This window comes from Heteronotia binoei, chromosome 6 (assembly GCF_032191835.1).
Source record: "Heteronotia binoei isolate CCM8104 ecotype False Entrance Well chromosome 6, APGP_CSIRO_Hbin_v1, whole genome shotgun sequence".
NCBI classification, from domain to species: Eukaryota; Metazoa; Chordata; class Lepidosauria; order Squamata; family Gekkonidae; genus Heteronotia; species Heteronotia binoei.
This window is the reverse complement of record NC_083228.1, coordinates 71895108-71914898: the sequence shown is the minus strand read 5'-3', so window position 1 is coordinate 71914898 and position 19791 is coordinate 71895108. Positions and strand designations below refer to the sequence as shown.

Sequence of the window (19791 nt, the reverse complement as noted above, 5' to 3'; positions counted from 1 at the left end):
AACATGAAACTGCGAAGCAGGCTTGGACCTAGCCTTCCCCTCACTCCCCCCTCCCTTCCAGAGCCAAACCAACAACGCTAGGGGGAAAGTCTCCTAGAGAGACAGGAAGTTCTTTTGTTCTCTGCATGTGAGTTAGGAGGAAGGGTTTTCAGTTCTCAGCTGCAGCTCGAAGGAAGAGGTTGCCAGTGTGGGGGCTCCTGCCTGTGCATGCGGCCTAGTCAGGAAAATGAGGCCTCCAGGCAGTAAGACCAAGTAAGTCATCCCAAAAGGCAGGGTGTGTTTAGATCAGGGACAGTAGGATGCGTTTATAACACATTTTCTTTGTCATGCTGTTTGCTGTGCGGGTGCTGTGCTGTGCTTACATGCAACTGTTTTTAGTTTGTTCTTCTTTTATTTTCTTTTTCTCTTTTAATTAAATATTTTTACTGTTTTAAATGCTGGCAGTCCATCTCTGTACCACATAGATCCCCAACCGCCTTAGACCACGCTGTTTTATAAAAGGGGGCCCCGGGCAAGGGGGAAGGCATGCAGTTGGATAAGGTGCCAATCCTCCAGGGGTTCCCCAAAGAAGTGCTGAGGTCTCTGTGATACCCAAGTACAGGGTGGCAGAGGACCTTGAGGCCTGGCCTCATAGCTGGAGAGGGGGATTGGGAGTCCTGTTCCTCTCAATATGAACCCCTAGACTGAGCAGGTGGTGGCAGCGAGCCCAAGGGGCAGGAGGAGAAATAGCTCCCTCCAGGAGTTGGCGACTCAAGAGGGAGCTGACGGGACCGGGTCTGAAGGCAGAATCGGGCCGGTTCCGTCACAGAGTCCATAGCAGGCTGGCCGTTGGAGCACCCTAGACTTTTGGTCCTGGTTGACTTCAACGTCCATGCTGATGACGTGGGCTGCACATCGGTGTCGGACCTGGTGTCATCCATGGCAACACTGGGACTCTTTCACTCATCAGGCCGGGCACATTCTGGATATGATCCTTGCAGCGGGAATGATAGTGGACCGTATTACTGCTGATGCAGTGCCATGGTCGGACCACTATGTCCTGAAGGCCCATTTGAATATCCTGTTCCAACCCTGTATGGGCGGTGAGCGTATTATAGCTCACCGGAGCCAAATGGACCCCATGCAGTTCCAGATGGCTCTCTGGAACTCTTGGCCCCCTGGCAATTTCCTAGATGAGCTAGTGGAGACCTGGCATAACAGGCTCTCCACAGCCACCAACGAGATCGCTCCCAGGCATCCTCTGCACCCCCATTCAAAGCTGGTGCCCTGGTATACGCCAGGGCTATGGCAGATGAAGCAGAGGCTCAGACGGCTAGAGAGGCAGTGGCGGTGAGTTCGTGATGAAGCAACAAGAGCAACTTGTAAGTCGTATATGAGAACCTATGAGGTGGCAGTCAAGGCTGCTAAGAAAATATATCTTACAACCATGATTGCATCTGCGAATTCGCGCCCAGCACAGTTGTTTAGGTCAATTCGGTCTTTAACTACCCTTCCATCGGGTATACCAAATGCTAGAGAATTGGATATAGACTGTGAGGCATTTGCAAACTTCTTTGCAGATAAAGTCTTGTCACTCCGCCGCGACCTCCCGTCCACCATAGAAACAGTGAATGAACTCGAGGTTCCAAGCATATCTTCTAGTCAAGTTTTGGATTATTTCACTCCACTCAGCTTGGAAGAAGTTGACAGGGTACTCTCCACTGCATGCCCAACTACTTGTGGGTTGGACCCATGCCCCTCTTGGTTAATAAAAGCTGGCCAGGAGGGGCTATTGGTTCCCCTACAGGAAATTGTCAACATGTCCCTTTTTCAGGGAACCTTTCCCCAGCCTCTTAAGGAGACTCCTTTAAGCGGTGGAAAGCTAGTCCAAGGGAGATTAATAAAAGGAAACACAGGCAATGGCAAATCAAATGTAAGACTGTGATCAGGCAGGCAAAAAGGGACTATGAGGAGCATACTGCAAAAAACATAAAGACCAACAATAAAAAATTCATCAAATATATTAGAAGCAGGAAACCAGCCAGGGAGGCAGTGGGGCCCTTGGATGACCAAGGGGTCAAAGGCTTACTGAAGGGGGATAGGGAAATGGCTGAGAAGCTAAATGAACTTTTTGCCTCCGTCTTCACTGTGGAAGATGAGAAGTGTTTACCTGCTCTGGAACAACTTCTATTGGAAGGGGTGTTGAAAGACCTGAGCCAGATTGAGGTGATGAGAGAGGAGGTCTTACAACTGATGGACGAATTAAAAACCACTAAGTCACCAGGTCCGGATGGCATACATCCAAGAGTTCTGAAAGAACTCAAAGCTGAACTTGTGGATCTTCTGACAAAAAATATGTAATCTTTCATTGAAATCTGCCTCCGTTCCTGAGGACTGGAAAGTAGCAAATGTCACCCCCATCTTTAAAAAGGGTTCCAGAGGAGATCCGGGTAACTACAGGCCAGTCAGTCTGATTCAATACTGGGAAAGTTGATAGAAACCATTATCAAGGACAGAATGAGTAGGCACATTGATGGACACGGGTTATTGAGGAAGACTCAGCATGGGTTCTGTAAGGTAAGATCTTGCCTCACTAACCTGTTACATTTTTTTGAGGGGGTGAACAAACATGTGGACAAAGGAGACCCAATAGATATTGTTTACCTTGACTTCCAGAAAGCTTTTGATAAAGTTCCTCATCAAAGGCTCCTTAGTAAGCTCGAGAGTCATGGAATAAAAGGACAGGTCCTCTTGCGGATCAAAAACTGGCTAATTAATAGGAAGCAGAGAGTGAGTATAAATGGGCAGTCTTCGCAGTGGAGGACGGTAAGCAGTGGGGTGCCACAGGGCTCAGTACTGGGTCCCATGCTCCTTAACTTGTTCATTAATGATTTGGAGTTGAGAGTAAGCAGTGAAGTGGCCAAGTTTGCGGATGACACTAAATTGTTCAGGATGGTAAGAACCAGAGAGGATTGTGAGGCACTCCAAAGGGATCTGTTGAGGCTGGGTGAGTGGGCGTCAACGTGGCAGATGAGGTTCAGTGTGGCCAAGTGCAAAGTAATGCACATTGGGGCTAAGAATCCCAACTACAAATACAAGTTGATGGGGTGTGAACTGGCAGAGACTGACCAAGAGAGAGATCTTGGGGTCATGGTAGATAACGCACTGAAAATGTCAAGACGGTGTGCGATTGCAATAAAAAAGGCCAACGCCATGCTGGGTATGATTAGGAAGGGAATTGAAAACAAATCAGCCAGTATCATAATGCCCCTGTATAAATCGATGGTGTGGTCTCATTTGGAATACTGTGTGCAATTCTGGTCACCGCACCTCAAAAAGAATATTATAGCATTGGGAAAAGTGCAGAAAAGGGCAACTAGAATGATTACAGGCTTGGAACACTTTCCCTATGAAGAAAGGTTAAAACACTTGGGGCTCTTTAGCTTGGAGAACCGTCGACTGCGGGGTGACATGATAGAGGTTTACAAGATTATGCATGGGATGGAGAAGGTAGAGAAAGAAGTACTTTTCTCCCTTTCTCACAATACAATAACTCGCGGGCATTCAAGGAAATTGCTGAGCAGTCAGGTTAGAACGGATAAAAGGAGGTACTTCTTCACCCAAAGGGTGATTAACATGTGGAATTCACTGCCACAGGAGGTGGTGGCTGCTACAGGCATAGCCAGCTTCAAGAGGGGGTTAGATAAAAATATGGAGCAGAAGTCCATCAGTGGCTATTAGCCACAGTGTGTGTGTGTATAAATATATATAAATTATTGGCCACTGTGTGATACAGAGTGTTGGATTGGATGGGCCATTGGCCTGATCCAACATGGCTTCTCTTATGTTCTTATGTTCTTACAGTGGTACACCCCCTTTTTAAAAAGCTATCTTTGGACCCGACTGAATTGGCAAATTACCGGCTGGTGTCTAATTTGCCATTCTTAGGCAAGATTATTGAAGGGGCAGTGGCAGTGCAGCTTCAGAGTTTCCTGGATTACACTTCGGTGCTTAACCCACATCAATCCGGCTATCGTCCGGGTCATGGGACTTAGACGGTTCTGGTTGCCCTCACAGATGACCTCCAGAGGCACCTGGGTAGAGTGGCATTTGACATGGTTGATCATTGGCTGCTGACCTGCCGCCTCGCCGACGTTGGGATTCAGGGGTTGTCCTTGCAGTGGCTTTCCTTCTTTCTCCAGGGTTGAGGACAGAGGGTAGCAGTTGGGGACGAACTATACCGATGACACCCACTTTCGTGTGGTGTGCCACAGGGAGAAGTTCTTTTCCCAATGTTATTTAACATCTTCATGCACCCCCTCACCTGGGTTGCTCAGAGGTATGGGCTGGGTTGTCACCAGTATGCAGATGACACCCAGCTCTATCTGTTGATGGGTGGCCAGTCTGACTCCACCCCAGATAATCTGTCCATGGCACTACAATCTGTGGCAGGGTGGCTCAAGCTGAGTAGACTGAAATTAAATCTGACGAAGACAGAGGTTCTGTTTCTAAGCCATTGCAATTTGGGACTAAAGGTCCGTTTACCAACCCTTGACAGAGCGCAGCTCATGCTGGCACCCAAAGTCAAAGGCCTAGGGGTGCTCTTGGATCCCTCTCTTACAATGGAGGCCCAAGTAGCAGCTACTGCCAAGTCAGCTTTCCACCATCTACGGATGGTGAGGCAGTTGGTTCCCTTTCTCGAACACAACGACTTGGCAGCTGTGATCCATGCTACGGTCACCTTGAGGTTGGATTACTGTAATGCCCTCTACATGGGGCTGCCTTTGTCCCAAATCCGGCATTTCCAGCTAGTGCAGAACGCTTCCGCCAGGCTGTTAATGGGAGTTCCTTTACAGGAACACATTCAGCCTGTGCTGAAAGTGCTGAACTGACTACCAAAAATGTACTGGATTCACTTCATGGTGCTGGTTTTAACCTTTAAAACCCTATATGGCCAGGGTCCTGCATACCTTAGGGACCACCTTCCCCCATATATGCCCCAGCGAGCACTTCAGTCCGGATTGCAAAATTTGCTGGTAGTCCCCAGTGTCAAGGAAGTGACGCTTCAGTCAACTAGAGCCATGGCCTTTTCCGCGGCTTTACCTAGCTGGTGGAATGAGTTGCCAGAGGACGTTAGGGCCCTGCGAGAGCTCCCACAGTTGCTTTTCCATAAGGAAAACTTACAGCAATGGACTAGGCCCATAAATCGGAATTTAACATCATCTGGACTTTCCACCACGCTATGGCAATTTGGGGTCCTATGGAACATCTAACACTGTCCACTGAAACTTAATCACACAATAAAGTATAGTACTAGCATCCATTATTATATCGTTTTAACTGATATTTTAATATTCTTTTATGCTTTGTCTTTGCTTTATGTATTACCAATGTTTTTATCCTGTAGGTCATTTCGACCTTAACCTGTGAGCTGCCCTGAGCCTGCCTTCGGTGGGGAGGGTGGGATATAAAATAAATAAATAATGCCAGTCAGGTGGCATCCAGTCACCCAGAGGATTCTGCCAGAGCTAGGGTAGCCAACCTCCAGATGAAGCCTGAGGTTCTCCTGGAATCACAACTGTACTCCAGACAACAGATCTCTCTCTCCCTGGAGAAAATAACTTTGGAGGGTGGACTCTATGACATCATATTCAGCTGAGACCTTTCCCTCCCCAAACACTGTTCCCTCTCAAACTCCACCACTAAATCTTCAGGAATTTCCCACCGACCTGTAACTGGCACCCTAATGAGGACTAAGCCCTCAAAGGCCAAAAGAGGCCTAGAAAGGGTCTCCTCCCTCTGCCTTCTAATGAGAGAACCAAGGTTGGTTGTGTTTTACCGGTTGTGCAAACTTGGTTACCTAGCAACAGCTACTACCTATCAGTTTCCCAGTAGCCCAATCTTTGTCTGTCCTGGGGCTGGCAATGGGTTCGGGGAGAGGAGAGGACCCAGCCAATGACATACAAGTTGTATTGACTGGTGGTTCAAAGGCCAATGGGTGATGTGGCATGCACTGCAGCCAATGGGAGATCTGGATAATTCAGTAGTATTTGTAACAAGTCAAGAAAAATAAATAATGTCATCAACCCAATAGCAAAGATTGAATCTAAATTATTGGAAAGCTTCATTCTCTTCTAGTCTCCTGAAAGCTGTTGCTCTGGATCCTTTTTGTTTCTCTTCAAAGCCCAATCATAAGGCAGTAGAACCTCACTTGCCTTTCTGTACAAGGCAAATTCTGTTGCTGCTTGTTGTCCTCTGCAGTGGAATGAAACAATTTGTCACAAGACAGATTTTAGGAAAAATAAAATAAAGCTTTTAAACTATGAACAAAAACTTTCTTTGGTGTACACAAAAACAAAACTCCTTTGTACTGGATGTAAATTATGAATTATCTAAATCTAAATTAAATTACATTATAAATTAAATCAGAATCAAAATTTTAAACAATCTGTATTTTAAGAATGTTTGTTAAAATCCAATGCCCAATTTTATTGCTCTATTTATTTAAAACATTTGCATACCATCTCTCCAATGTTTTATTTGAGGTTCCAGAAAGTATATTAAAGTCATAATAAAACCAGCAGACACAATATAAAACTATAGAGCAGCAGCATAAAAAAAGACAATAAAATTGTCTCATCAAAGAATATGAAAACATCAAAATACATTCAATCTCAGCACAGCACATAAATTTTAAAATGCTAAAATAAAGCCCATTTCCCCTAAAAATCTTCAAAGCCTACTCTTAGAAGCCAACTAAGAGATCTAAAAATGATAACCTAAAAAAAAAAGGGCAGACTTGACCAGGCCTTTAAAGCTTGAGCGAATAAAGAAGTTTGGCCTGGCTGTGAAAGGCTAGCATGTTAAGCATCAGGTGGAGTGCCTGGGGCCACCCACTTCACCTCCAAAGGTGGGTGGGAAGACACAACACAGAGCTTCAGATGCTCTCAAGCAGGCAGTCCTTCAAACATGGGCCATTTCAGAATGGAACAACAATCCAATACGTACCACATGAATTCTAGACAGCGACTATGTTGATTGTGATGCTCTCAAGCGGGCAGTCCTTCAAACATGGACCATTTCAGAATGGAACAACAATCCAATACGTACCACATGAATTCTAGACAGGGACTATGTTGATTGTGATGCTCTCAAGCGGGCAGTCCTTCAAACATGGACCATTTCAGAATGGAACAATGATCCAATACATACCACATGAATTTTGCACAGGAACTGTGTTGATTGTGATCTAAACATTGATTGTATTCTAAACATTGAATGAGTTATGCTGAAATGTCAGTGTCAAAGTCGGAGACCAAACTCTAGGGTCATCCTCAAGTGAAATTTCTGTAGCAATTTCAAAGGAGATTAACAGAATTTCTATAGAATATGTTATGTTTCTGCCTATCTTTACAAAATGAAAACCGCTGCCTTTCAAAGGAAGCTGGCAAGAAACTCCAGATGAATTGATGAAGTGTCCTGCTGCAAAAATAACAGAAAACAGGGACCAAGTTACATCATAGAGAGAACTGGCAGATTCTAGAATTCCTTGCAATCTTTTTGTAAAGAAAATATTAACTTATTCACTATGCATCCAGTTAGGTTTCATTTGACCAGGCCTCATTTAGGACAGGAGCTCACAGGAGCAGAGCTCCAGAACTTCTAAACTTTATTGTGCTCTTTCTTTGTTACCAACCCCCCCCCCCCCCCAAAAAAAAACTTGCTTCTGGGCTCCATTGTTCAACACACACACACACCCCCGTGAGAATTTTGCTGAACTCTAAAATTTGACAAACTTTCTAATATTTTCCAGCACAAAAAAAAATGGGAAAATAACTAAAACATATAAAGCAGCCAGATGGAAATCTTCATCATGCCACTGTGGCCACCTAGGAGAAAGCAATTTTAAAAGTATGATGGAGTAAGGTTTTATTATGACAATTATAATTCAATAAGCATTTTCAGGTAGATGCTGAACTGATATAATTTAGTACACCTTCCGGTGATGTCAGGAGTGTTTGACATATGCAAATGAGTTATGCAAATGAGTTGTGCTAATGAGCTCTTGAGACACTTTTTCTATGAAATTACCCCTGCATTTGACAGACAGTTGCGTGCTCTTCTGCCTTGTTTTGTGTTCTATGATATACTTTGTTTTGTAGTAGAACAGCAGGAATGCTTTTGCCCATTTCTAGAAAACATCAAAAAAGGAAGCATTTACTTTGTATGATGCAATGTAATCATTTATCATAATTTAATTCTGCTATTTCAGAAATGCCTTGTTTCACAAATTATGATTTTGTGTTTCATTAACTTCTTCAGGAATTCTTTACTTGACATTCCCTAACATTTCAATTTCAAGTCGTCTTCATAACTTATGAATTCATTGTTTGGATATTTATATTTTGTGAATTTTCTTCCACTCCAACTCCATCTACTGATGTACAGTGTACTGTACCTAAAATATATCTTTCAGATGTTCATTTTGTGTTCTTTAAAATATTCAATGATCTTGATTACTTAGCTGTTCTAATTAAATTTTTTCTTATTTCCAACATTTTTCTACTAATGCATTTTCTTTTTTCTGCAGCATTATAGGCTTTCCACATATTTATCAAGAATTAACCTTTTAATCATTTTTGGAGGATCTTAGCTTAGTATTGGGGTAGACCTTTTTCCTGTTTGCATTAGCTGCAGCTGACATTCACGTTAGCATTTGCAGAAACATTATTTTGGATGAAAGAGTAGAGGGAATGTTTATTAAATTTGCTGATGATACTAAATTGGGAGGGGTTGCAAATACATTAGAAGATAGAAACAGGATACAGGATGATCTTGACAAGCTGGAAAACTGAGCTAAAATCAGTAAAATTAATTTTAACAGGGATAAATGTAAAGTTCTGCATTAGGCAGGAAAAATCCAATGCATGGTTATAGGATGGGGGAGACTTGTCTTAGCAGTAGTATGTGTGAAAAGGATCTAGGGGTCTTAGTGGATCATAGGCTGAACATGAGTCAACAGTGTGATGTGGTGGCTAAAAAAGCAAATGCAATTTTGGGCTATATCAACAGAAGTATAATGTCCAGATCACGTGATGGTATTGCTTTACTCTGCTCTGGTAAGACCTCACCTGGAGTATTGTGTTCAGTTTTGGGCACCACATTTTAAGAACAAGTCCAGAGGAGGGCGACAAAGATGGTGAGGGGTCTGGAGACCAAGTTCTATGAGGAAAGGTTGAAGGAGCTGGGCATGGTTACCCTGGAGAGGAGGTGGCTGAGAGGTGATATGATCACCATCTTCAAGTACTTGAAGGGCTGTCATGTAAAGGATGGTGTGGAATTGTTTCCTGTGGCTCTTGAAGGTAGGACTAGAACCAATGGGTTGAAATTAAATTAAGAGTTTCCAGCTTGACATTAGGAAGAACTTCCTGACCGTTAGAGTGATTCCTCAGTGGAATAGGCTTCCTCGGGAGGTGGTGGGCTCTCCTTCATTGGAGGTTTTTAAACAGAGGCTAGATGGCCATCTGACAGCAATGAAGATCCTGTGAATTTAAGGGGAGGTGTTTGTGAGTTTCCTGCATTGTGCAGGGGGTTGGACTAGATGACCCTGGAGGTCCCTTCCAACTCTATGATTCTATGATTCAGTTTATCAAGATGATCTGAATCCTAATTGTATCCATAAGTATCTTGGCAATTGCCTGAAATGTGTGTTGTCTGAACATGTAATGTGCTTACTTTCCAGGACTCTTTTTGAGCAGGAATGCAGTTCTGACTGACTTGGCTTTGGGGGTGTGGTCTAATATGCAAATGAGTTCCTGCTGGGCTTTTTCTAGAAAAAAGCCCTGTTAGTTTATATTGTTTTATTTTATTTCATTAGTAATAATGTAGAACCCTAATGGAGCTAAAAGAGAATTATTATGAATTGTCCTTCCCACTTTCAGATTGATAATTACCCTTTAAATCTACTTGTTGACAATTTTTTTCCTAATTTATTTTGAAAATTTCAAGCAAATATAGATGTGGACAGCTGTGCTTTCTTTGTCCTGTGGACTGGTTACTCTTGAAGGGACAGATGGCATTGATTTGACATGTTTTGTTCTTAAGAAATCCATGCTGGCTGCTAGCAATTTCCAAAAAAGTAGTTACAAATTGATTGCTTTATTATTTGTTCTAACAGTTTTCCAGGTATTTCCAGGTATTGAATTCAGACTAATGAGACTATACTTCCTCAGGTTAGCCTGGATTCAATAATCAGGAAATTGTTAGAACAAATTATAAAGCAATCTATCTAGAAACACCTTTAAGAAAAGGGGTTGGTTTCCAGAAGCCAGTTGGAGTTGCCACAAATGAGCCTATATTTTTTTAATACTGATTCCAAATAGAAATAGAGATAAAATTCAGAACTACATGATTGTGATTAATATATTATCTAGTTTAGTATTCCAAGCTTCTTTGAACAATGATATTTGATTGTCATTCTGAAACAAAAAGCTTCTAAACTTGTCAGGAATGACAAAATACATGCTGGAATAGGTATTCACTGTATTTTATTTTGGGTATTCCTATAGGTGACTTCTGGTGGAAGAGCAAATTATTATGTGTCTTACAAAAGGGAGCCCTTCACTCAGATAAAATTACCCAAATACTCACTGCCAAAGGTAAGTATGTCCCTTTATAAGCAGTCTTAATAGATATTTATTTATTAAATTCAGATTTAATAAATAGACAAATTTATTGATAGACAGATTTAATGATAGACAAATTAAAAACTAACAAGTCACCAGGTCTGGATGGCATACATCCAAGAGTTCTGAAAGAACTCAAAGGTGAACTTGTGGATCTCCTGACAAAAATATGTAATCTTTCATTGAAATCTGCCTCCGTTCCTGAGGACTGGAAGGTAGCAAATGTCACCCCCATCTTTAAAAAGAGTTCCAGAGGAGATCTGGGAAATTACAGGCCAGTCAGTCTGACTTCAATTCCAGGAAAGTTGGTAGAAACCATTATCAAGGACAGAATGAGTAGGCACATTGATGAACACAAGTTATTGAGGAATACTCAGCATGGGTTCTGTAAGGGAAGATCTTGCCTCACTAACCTGTTACAGTTCTTTGAGGGGGTGAACAAACATGTGGACAAAGGGGACCCAATAGATATTGTTTACCTTGACTTCCAGAAAGCTTTTGATAAAGTTCCTCATCAAAGGCTCCTCAGTAAACTTGAGAGTCATGGAATAAAAGGACTAGTCCTCTTGTGGATCAAAAACTGGCTAATGAATAGGAAACAGAGAGTGAGTATAAATGGGCAATCTTCGCAGTGAAAGACGGTAAGCAGTGCTCAGTACAGGGTCCCATGCTCTTTAAGTTGTTCATAAATGATTTGGAGTTGAGAGTAAGCAGTGAAGTGGCTATGTTTGCAGATAACACTAAATTGTTCAGGGTGGTGAGAACCAGAGAGGATTGTGAGGCACTCCAAAGGGATCTGTTGAGGCTGGTTGAGTGGGCTTCAACGTGGCAGATGAGGTTCTATGTGACCAAGTACAAAGTAATGCACATTGGGGCCAAAAATCCCAGCTGCAAATACAAGTTGATGTGGTGTGAACTGGCAGAGACTGACCAAGAGAGAGATCTTGGGGTCATTGTAGATAACTCACTGAAAATGTCAAGACAGTGTGCGATTGCAATAAAAAAGGTCAACGCCATGCTGGGAATTATTAGGAAGGGAACTGAAAACAAATCAGCCAGTATCATAATGTCCCTGTATAAATCGATGGCGTGGTCTTATTTGGAGTACTGTGTACGATTCTGATCACCACACCTCAAAAATGATATTATAGCATTGGAAAAAGTCCAGAAATGGGCAACTAGAATGACTAAAAGTTTGGAACACTTTCCCTATGAAGAAAGGTTAAAATACTTGGGGCTCTTTAGCTTGGAGAAACGTCAACTGCGGGGTGACATGATAGAAGTTTATAAGATTATACATGGGATGGAGAAAGTAGAGAAAGAAGTACTTTTCTCCCTTTCTCACAGTACAAGAACTCGTGGGCATTCAATGAAATTGCTGAGCAGTCAGGTTAGAACGGATAAAAGGAAGTACTTCTTCACCCAAAGGGTGATTAACATGTGGAATTCACTGCCACAGGATATGAAGGCAGCTACAAGTATAGCCAGCTTCAAGAGGGGTTTAGATAAAAATATGGAGCAGAGGTCCATCAGTGGCTGTTAGCCGCATCATATTATTGGAACTGTCTGGGGCAGTGAGGCTCTGTATTCTTGGTGCTTTGGAGAGGGGGCAAAGTGGAAGGGCTTCTAGCCCAACTTGTGAACCTCCTTTCTTTTTTGGCCACTGTGTGACACAGAGTGTTGGACTGAATGGGCCATTGGCCTGATCCAACATGGCTTCTCTTATGTTCAGTTATGATTTCAACTGGTGGGCAAGTTTATGTGAAGATGGAACATGTCACCCTTTCCCACTCAGAGTCTCTCCCACCTTATACACCTTCTGTTTTATGGGTTCAGGGTTACAGATAGGTCATGCAGTTGCAGTTCATCACCCATCTTGCCTCTTTTAAAATATATAGGAAGTCATGACCATTTCACATATGAAAGCCTCTCTCAGCCTCTCTCTTGTCCTTGGCCTCTATGCCCTGTTGTTGGCTGTCCGGAGGAACTTGTTGGCTACTATGTGAGACAGGATGCTGGACTAGATGGGCCGCTGGTCTGATCTAGCAGGGCTCTTCTCATGTTCTTATTTAGGCATTTGGAATTCTTTGTTACAGGTTGACCCTTTGCCAGTCAATACTAAGGTATTCATCTGCCATATGCTTCACTCAGCTAGTCTGACTTCCTCTCAACTGAACTAACAGCTGTTTCCACTGTTCCTCTCATTAATATTCAGTCAGTTCCTATTGGTTATTCTTAGGGAGAGGTGAAACATAACATCTCCATTAAAAAGAAGTTTTTCCATTGTTCCAGAACATTTACAGTTATTATAATTGAAGATTGGATTTATATAATTATTATGTTTCTGTTTGTGAGCTTGTGAGCTACTAATCAAATAAAGCTTTCTAGTCATACATTGTTGACAGAGGAAGTAAAAGCCTGATCTTATCAGATCTTGGAAGCTAAGTGGGGTCGCTACTTGGAAGGGAGATCTCCAAGGAAGACATAGCAGAGGAAGGCAATGGCAAAACTGCTACTCACTTGCTTTGAAAGCCTCTTGCTAGAATCGCCATAAGTTGGCTGTGACTTGTCTGCACTTTTCACATACACACACATTGTGAACTGAGCAGGTACTTTATAACTACTACCCTAAGGTTTTTCCCCCCAATATAGCTCAGTAAAATTAGCTGGTTTTGTGCTCCCATGTGTGGCCAATAAACTGTATGTAGAGGATCACAAGTTGGGCCAGTTGCTTTTCGTCTTTGAAGTATACAATTTTCTCTTTAGTCTTGTAAATGCCATGCACTTTCTTTCATTGCAGAAAGGTTGTCATAACCTTGTGTCCCAGTTGTTGTGCTATCAAAAGGCCTGTTCCCTGGGCTTAGAATATAAACTACCAGCTCATCATCTTTTAACTCTTGACATCTCCAGTTAATTTCTTGGGTATGCCGACTGAAAAAGTACTTCCAACTCTCCTTCTTGTCCTTTTCCTTCTCCCCACTTACCTTCTGCTGCTATCCATCTGAAGCACCTGGGAAAACAGTCTTTTTACTCTTGGCTTCTTTCCTCATTTCCCTCTTTAAATATCAGTTATCCTGGGAGCCACATTACCTATGATACTCCAAGCAGACCTCAGATACTGTTTAAACAGTCTCCAAAGCACTGGAGGAGTTAGAGAAAAAGGAACGTCTAGGAAGGAGAGAGTTCACCTGTTGTCTGCCTGACAGACATGTAGGCAGACTAACTGCTTCCAGCACCACCATAGGTTTAGTAGGGTATAAGGAAGAGAAGAATCATTCTAAATTGGGCTTGGAAAAACCGAACCTTTTTGCTGATTCATAAGCCACACAGCTCAATGTTCCTGACCTCAGTTCCAATCTAAGCCTAGGAGAATGATCTCACTTTTAGTCCAGAACCACAGTCTATGTAGGAGGGAGAAAATCTAGTTTTGGTAACCATTAGGAGGTACAGACCTTGTACTTATAATGCTTTGATGCAAAGACAGCTTGTTTTGTTTGGTAGCCACTGTGAATCTGGACAAGATGAATAGAAACTTCAGCTTCTTTTTATTATTGGAGGCTATTTCTTTTACTGAAAACTCAGGCTCAGTGTCTTGGTAATGTAAGCAAGGCTAGCTTGACAGCTGTGCTTTCTGTATCTTCTGGAGCAAAGGAAGCCTTTAGGCTCCGAGGTTGTGAATCTTCAGGAACAATAAAACTGACTTGCAAATGTATAAATAAAAAATGAAGTAGGATGAAACTTCTTCAAGGACTCTGGAATCTCTGTCCTTCTTCTCCCTCAACCACCCCGCAGCCATTTTAAAATTAAAAAACATACAAATAAGGAAAGCCCTGGATATAGTAATTTATTGGCTTGGTCTAATGGAAAATTGTTTAACATCACCCATAATTCATGGTCCTTCCCCAGCTGTGGCATAAGTCATGATAATTGCTTTGTGTCCCAAAGGGCAAAGAAACATAAAGATCAAGAGGTAATAAGCCTTTTATCTTCCTTAACAGGACATGCACATTATCAGCACCGATGAGAATCAGGTGTTTGCTGCCGTTCAGGAATGGAATCAGAATGACACATACAACCTTTACATCTCTGACACCCGTGGGATCTACTTCACCCTGGCCTTGGAGAACATTAAACGCAGCCAGGGAGTAGAGGGGAATATCATTATTGACCTTTATGAGGTATGCTTGGGGCAACCAACCCCTTTTCTTGTAAGGATAAATATCACTTCCCAGGTAATTAAAAGTATTGTCCATCAGCTATTATTCTTTCAGTGAACAGATACTTTCACAAGTAAAAATTGTTGCAATGTTCCAAAAAAAGGTGATATTTTTGAGGGCATGGAGTAAAAACAGTCCAAAACTCAGTTCCACAATTGAATGATCTATTCACTGAAAACTTATCAGAATGTGAAGAACCATTTAAACTGTATTGAAGATAACCATTATTGGTAGTAGGTTTTTCTGAGTTTGGGGGAGTATTAGGCAGAATTATATCTAAGCAACACTACATGTCATCCATTAACTGGAAATGCAAGTAATATATATGTGGGGAGGGGGGGAATAACTGCTCCCAAACCATGTGTAAAATAAAACAGGAGACCAGTTGCATGTGTTTTCCTGAAAGTGAATGGGCGTTATTTAGCTTGGTGCCCATGTATACAGGGTGCATAAAAGCAAACAGTTTTTGGCTGCAATATGTTCAGAAAGTTGGCAACTATGTGAATGCAACTAAATTATATAGCATTTTCATGGACTATTTAAACAAAAATGCTGCAATCCCTCTGCCTAGCAGATGGCCTGATTCTGCTGGAAGAGTTTGGCAGTCCAGCCATAAATGTTTAAAGTGATTTTATGAATACCTATGAAAAAAATGTTGTTGGACTTTTGTTGGCCTGATTCCATAAATGTGATCTGAGATTCTGCTTGAGTCATGCTCATGGAATTCTTCCTATATATTAATAAATACTTCTATGTGCTCCCATGAGTACATCAGAAAAGTAACTGTATCTCACCCTCAAACTGGGCACAATGATACTCCAGATTCTGTGCAAACTCCTGGAATTGTTATCTGTCAAAGACAGTATTCCCATTCAACCAAAATGTTAATATCCAGTGATTTGAGGGAGTTTTTTTGGTCATCAGGATTAAAGTTTCCACTATCACCTAACGTAAAATCTCAAGGCAAATGTTCTCGCTTAGGAAAAATGGCCAAAGAATTTCAATGGGAAGAAAAGCAGCATAGGTTAGTAATGTTATGTGAATAATGAAGGCGAGAATGAGGCTGTTAAGTTACGATTATGCAGAAAAAGGAAAAAGCAATAGTTTTAGGAGTTCTGCTGCTAAAGAGGAATTCCTCTGGAGATGAGATTAAAGCCCTCTTACTGGATTCTTAAGAAGCAATTTGTTTTTTGATAGGATATTTTGTGCTCACTTCCCCTGTGGATTTCAAAAAATAGGTCTCTGTCTTCACTTGGGCAGTGTCAGAAGCCTTTGTAAGAAACACTTTTTATATCTGAAATTACATTCATTTTTTAAAACCTTTTTGTGAGATGCTTTTCCATTTCTCTGCCAAAGAGGAGGAGAGGCAGTTGATAAGTAATTCAGCAAGGTGATTGTGGTATAAATTTTATTTCTGTGCTGCAGAATAAGCTAACCTGGTATGGGCTTCAGGAAAAGAAATCCTAAAAGCAGACACAGGGATGGTTTTCCCCAACCCCTTGATTCATGTCTTTGCTGGATGTTTTGACAGACTAACTAGAGACATAAAAATCCAGTTCTTCGTTTTAAGTCACTTCATATATCCAAAAATTTTATCTGAAGCAGGGCTTTTTTTGAGTAAGAATCCACAGGCTTGGTGTCAGGGGGTGTGGCCTAATACATAAATGAGTTAATGCTGGGCTTTTTCTACAGAAAAGTCTGTGTGTAACAATGGTGATGTCAGGGGGTGTGGCCTAATATGCAGGTTCCTGCTGGGCTTTTTCTACAATAAAAGCCCTTATCTGAAGTGTAAAAAAACATTTCTACTGCGATGTTTTGTGGAGCACTTGAAATCCTGCATACATTCATTGGGTCATACCAAATATTTGCCAGCTTCCCCTGCTATTTTACGCCATACTGAACAGGGACAAAAACTTTCTGTACTGGCATGATGAGATAATATTGCAATACATCAATGTAAAATAGTTCTGCTCACACCCTTCATGGCCAGCAGCAACAGGGAACTGACTGGAAATGGAGAGATGCACTGGTACTCACCTCATTTTGGTAGATGAGGCATTGAGCCAGAATCTTACTGGGAGCAGCCAGTTTGGTGCTTAGAATATAAAATCTGGATTCATCTTTCCCAGAGCATAGCAGGATAATTCTATCCATTTCTATTACAGTCTTTCCTTCTTCCCCCTCCCCCAATCTTGAATGAATGTTGCAACAGGGCAGAGGTGGCAAAACCTAGTGACTTATCATTTACAGCATGTGTCTGATCAAAAGAGTTACCTAATACTTTTTGCCACAGAAATGCATTCCTTGAAATGCATTCCAGTGCATAGTATTTACTCAGAGAGCCAGGTTGGTGTAGTGGTTAAGTGTGCGGACTCTTATCTGGGAGAACCAGGTTTGATTCCCCACTCCTCCACTTGCACCTGCTAGCATGGCCTTGGGTCAGCCATAGCTCTGGCAGAGGTTGTCCTTGAAAGGGCAGCTGCTGGGAGAGCCCTCTCCAGCCCCACCCACCTCACAGCGTGTCTGTTGTGGGGGGGGGGAAGGTAAAGGAGATTGTGAGCTGCTCTGAGACTCTTCTGAGTGGAGGGCGGGATATAAATCCAATATCATCATCATCTTCAGAGACTGAGGAGATTTATGTGCCCATTCAAATCTAAAATAAGGTTGGATGTATTTATTTATTTATTGATAGGGAAGTCAAATTATAGGGAATTGGATATAGGTTGTGAGGCTTTTGCTGATTTTTCGCAGATAAGGTCCTGACACTCCACCGCGACTTCCCCACCAATTTAGATACAGTATGTGAACTCAAGGCCCCGAGCCTGTCACATGTTCCAATGCTGGACCAATTTGCTCCACTTGGTCTGAGGGAAGTCGACAAGGCCCTCTGCTCTGTGCATCCGACTACTTGTGATCTGGACCCATGTACATCCTGACTGATAAGGGCGTGCTAGATGGAATTATTGGTGCCACTTCAACAGATCATTAATAGATCCTTGATGGAAGGGACCTTCCCTATGCCCTTCAAGGAAGCAGTGGTCCGTCCACTTCTTAAAAAACCATCCTTAGACTTGGTTGAATTGGTCAGCTATTGACCGGTCTTGAACTTGCCTTTTTGGGCAAAGTCATTGAGAGGGCAGCGGCAGCATGGTTACAGGGGTTTTTGAATGACACTTCCGCATTAGACTCATTTCAGTCCGGTTTTCGCCCAGAACATGGGATGGAGACAGTACTGGTCGCCCTCTTGGACGATCTTCTAAGACATCTGATCAAGGCGGATCAGCAGTGCTGCTGTTATTAGATCTCTCAGCTGCCTTTGATACAGTCGACTACCAGCTGCTGTCGCACCGCCTTGCTGACACAGGGACTCTGATAGATAGTTGGCTTCATACCTGGAATGCAGTGACTTGGCTACAGTAATCCATGCAATGGTCACCTCGAGAATAGACTACTGTAACCCTCTACATGGGGCTGCCCTTGACTCGGATCCAAAAGCTGCAACTGGTGCAGAATGCTGCAGCCAGGTTGGTATTGGAGCTGCCTTTACGGGTGCACATCCAACCTGCACTGGAGACGCTACACTGGTTGCCTGTAGTGTTCTGAGGCCGGTTCAAAGTGCTGGTTATGAAAGCCCTATATAGATTGGGACCTTTCTACCTTCAGGACCGCCTTTCCCCACATGAGCCCCAGAGAGCACTACGATCAACCTCGTTAAATCTGTTAAAAATCCCCGGGCTAAAGGATGCCCATCTGACCACTACAAGGGCAAGAACCTTCTCCGTGGCTGAGCCTGTCCTCTGGAATGCCCTTCCGGAAGAGACTAGGGCCCTGCGGGATTTGTCACAATTCTGCAGGGCCTGTAAAACATATTTGTTCAGGCAGGCTTTTAAGAATTAAAAGGAGGTACTCTTAACAACTATGGGTGTGTGTATCATCTGCCCCACAATATCATGACAAATTAATTCAGACAGAAGCCAACTGAGTGGTATTTAAATTGTTTTAATATTTTAATGTTTTAATAATGTTTTATTGTCATAATGTGAATTGTCATCGAATTGCGACTGTTGTCAGACGTCCTGAGCCCATTTGGGGAGGGCGGGATATAAGTGCAATCAATCAATCAATCAATATGAAGTATGCTAATGATGGAAGATCAGTGCTGTACCCTCCCTGCACCTTACCTTGCTGTGATCTGTTGTTTGAAATTTCTAATTTTCTCCAAACAATCCCACTGACTCCTTGATGGATACCATGGAGCAAGTTAAGTTGTTTGTGCGCTATGGGGAAAATACTGAAATGAGTGTCCCTGCTACAGCGTTCATGAGTATGTAGGGTCTAGTGCATTCATTGTTTCTGTTTAAAAATAATTCTACCCACGTCTTTATTGGGATCCTACTTTGAAAGTTCTGCTCGTATTTCTGAGTTTATTATGAAATTAATTTGACTTGATACAGTAATAGAGAGAACCTTGAGAATGTGCTATATGAGCATATTGCTTCTCCATATTGCTGCTCCATTGCACATGGGAGGGTACTTGGAATGAGCCTCAGTAGTTACTTATGAATTTATGGTTGATTTAAGATTATACATGAATCCTCAGTTTTACTTGGCCCTTCCATAGCATGGCCACAACACTGCAAGCTTCTCTCAGATACTGTTTCTTCTATCTATATATACTCCCCGCCTCCATGATATCTTATTTGTTATCTTCCCCAATGAAGTCAAGGAAGCCAGTTTCTAGTCCAATCTTGTTAAAATAATTAACACATATGGTTGCTCATTTGTCCTGAAAATCTGTGTTATGGTTTGTTGACATTTTGTTGTTATGTTATCTGATCAGCCATGAATGACTGGGTTAATACCGTGAGTGCTAGAAGAGTGTGGTCACCACCTCAAAGTTTTGAGAAACT

At 42.3% G+C, this 19791-nt stretch overlaps 1 protein-coding gene across 1 annotated transcript in view; it reads left to right on the top strand.

Annotated features, from left to right (window-relative positions):
- SORCS3 (sortilin related VPS10 domain containing receptor 3) overlaps positions 1–19791 on the top strand; it is a 900280-nt gene that overhangs the window by 696616 nt on the left and 183873 nt on the right. Inside the window, exons 8-9 of the mRNA XM_060242676.1 lie at positions 10548–10637; positions 14663–14842. Of these exons, the coding sequence (XP_060098659.1) occupies positions 10548–10637; positions 14663–14842 (270 nt within the window). The remainder of the gene's footprint in view (positions 1–10547; positions 10638–14662; positions 14843–19791) is intronic.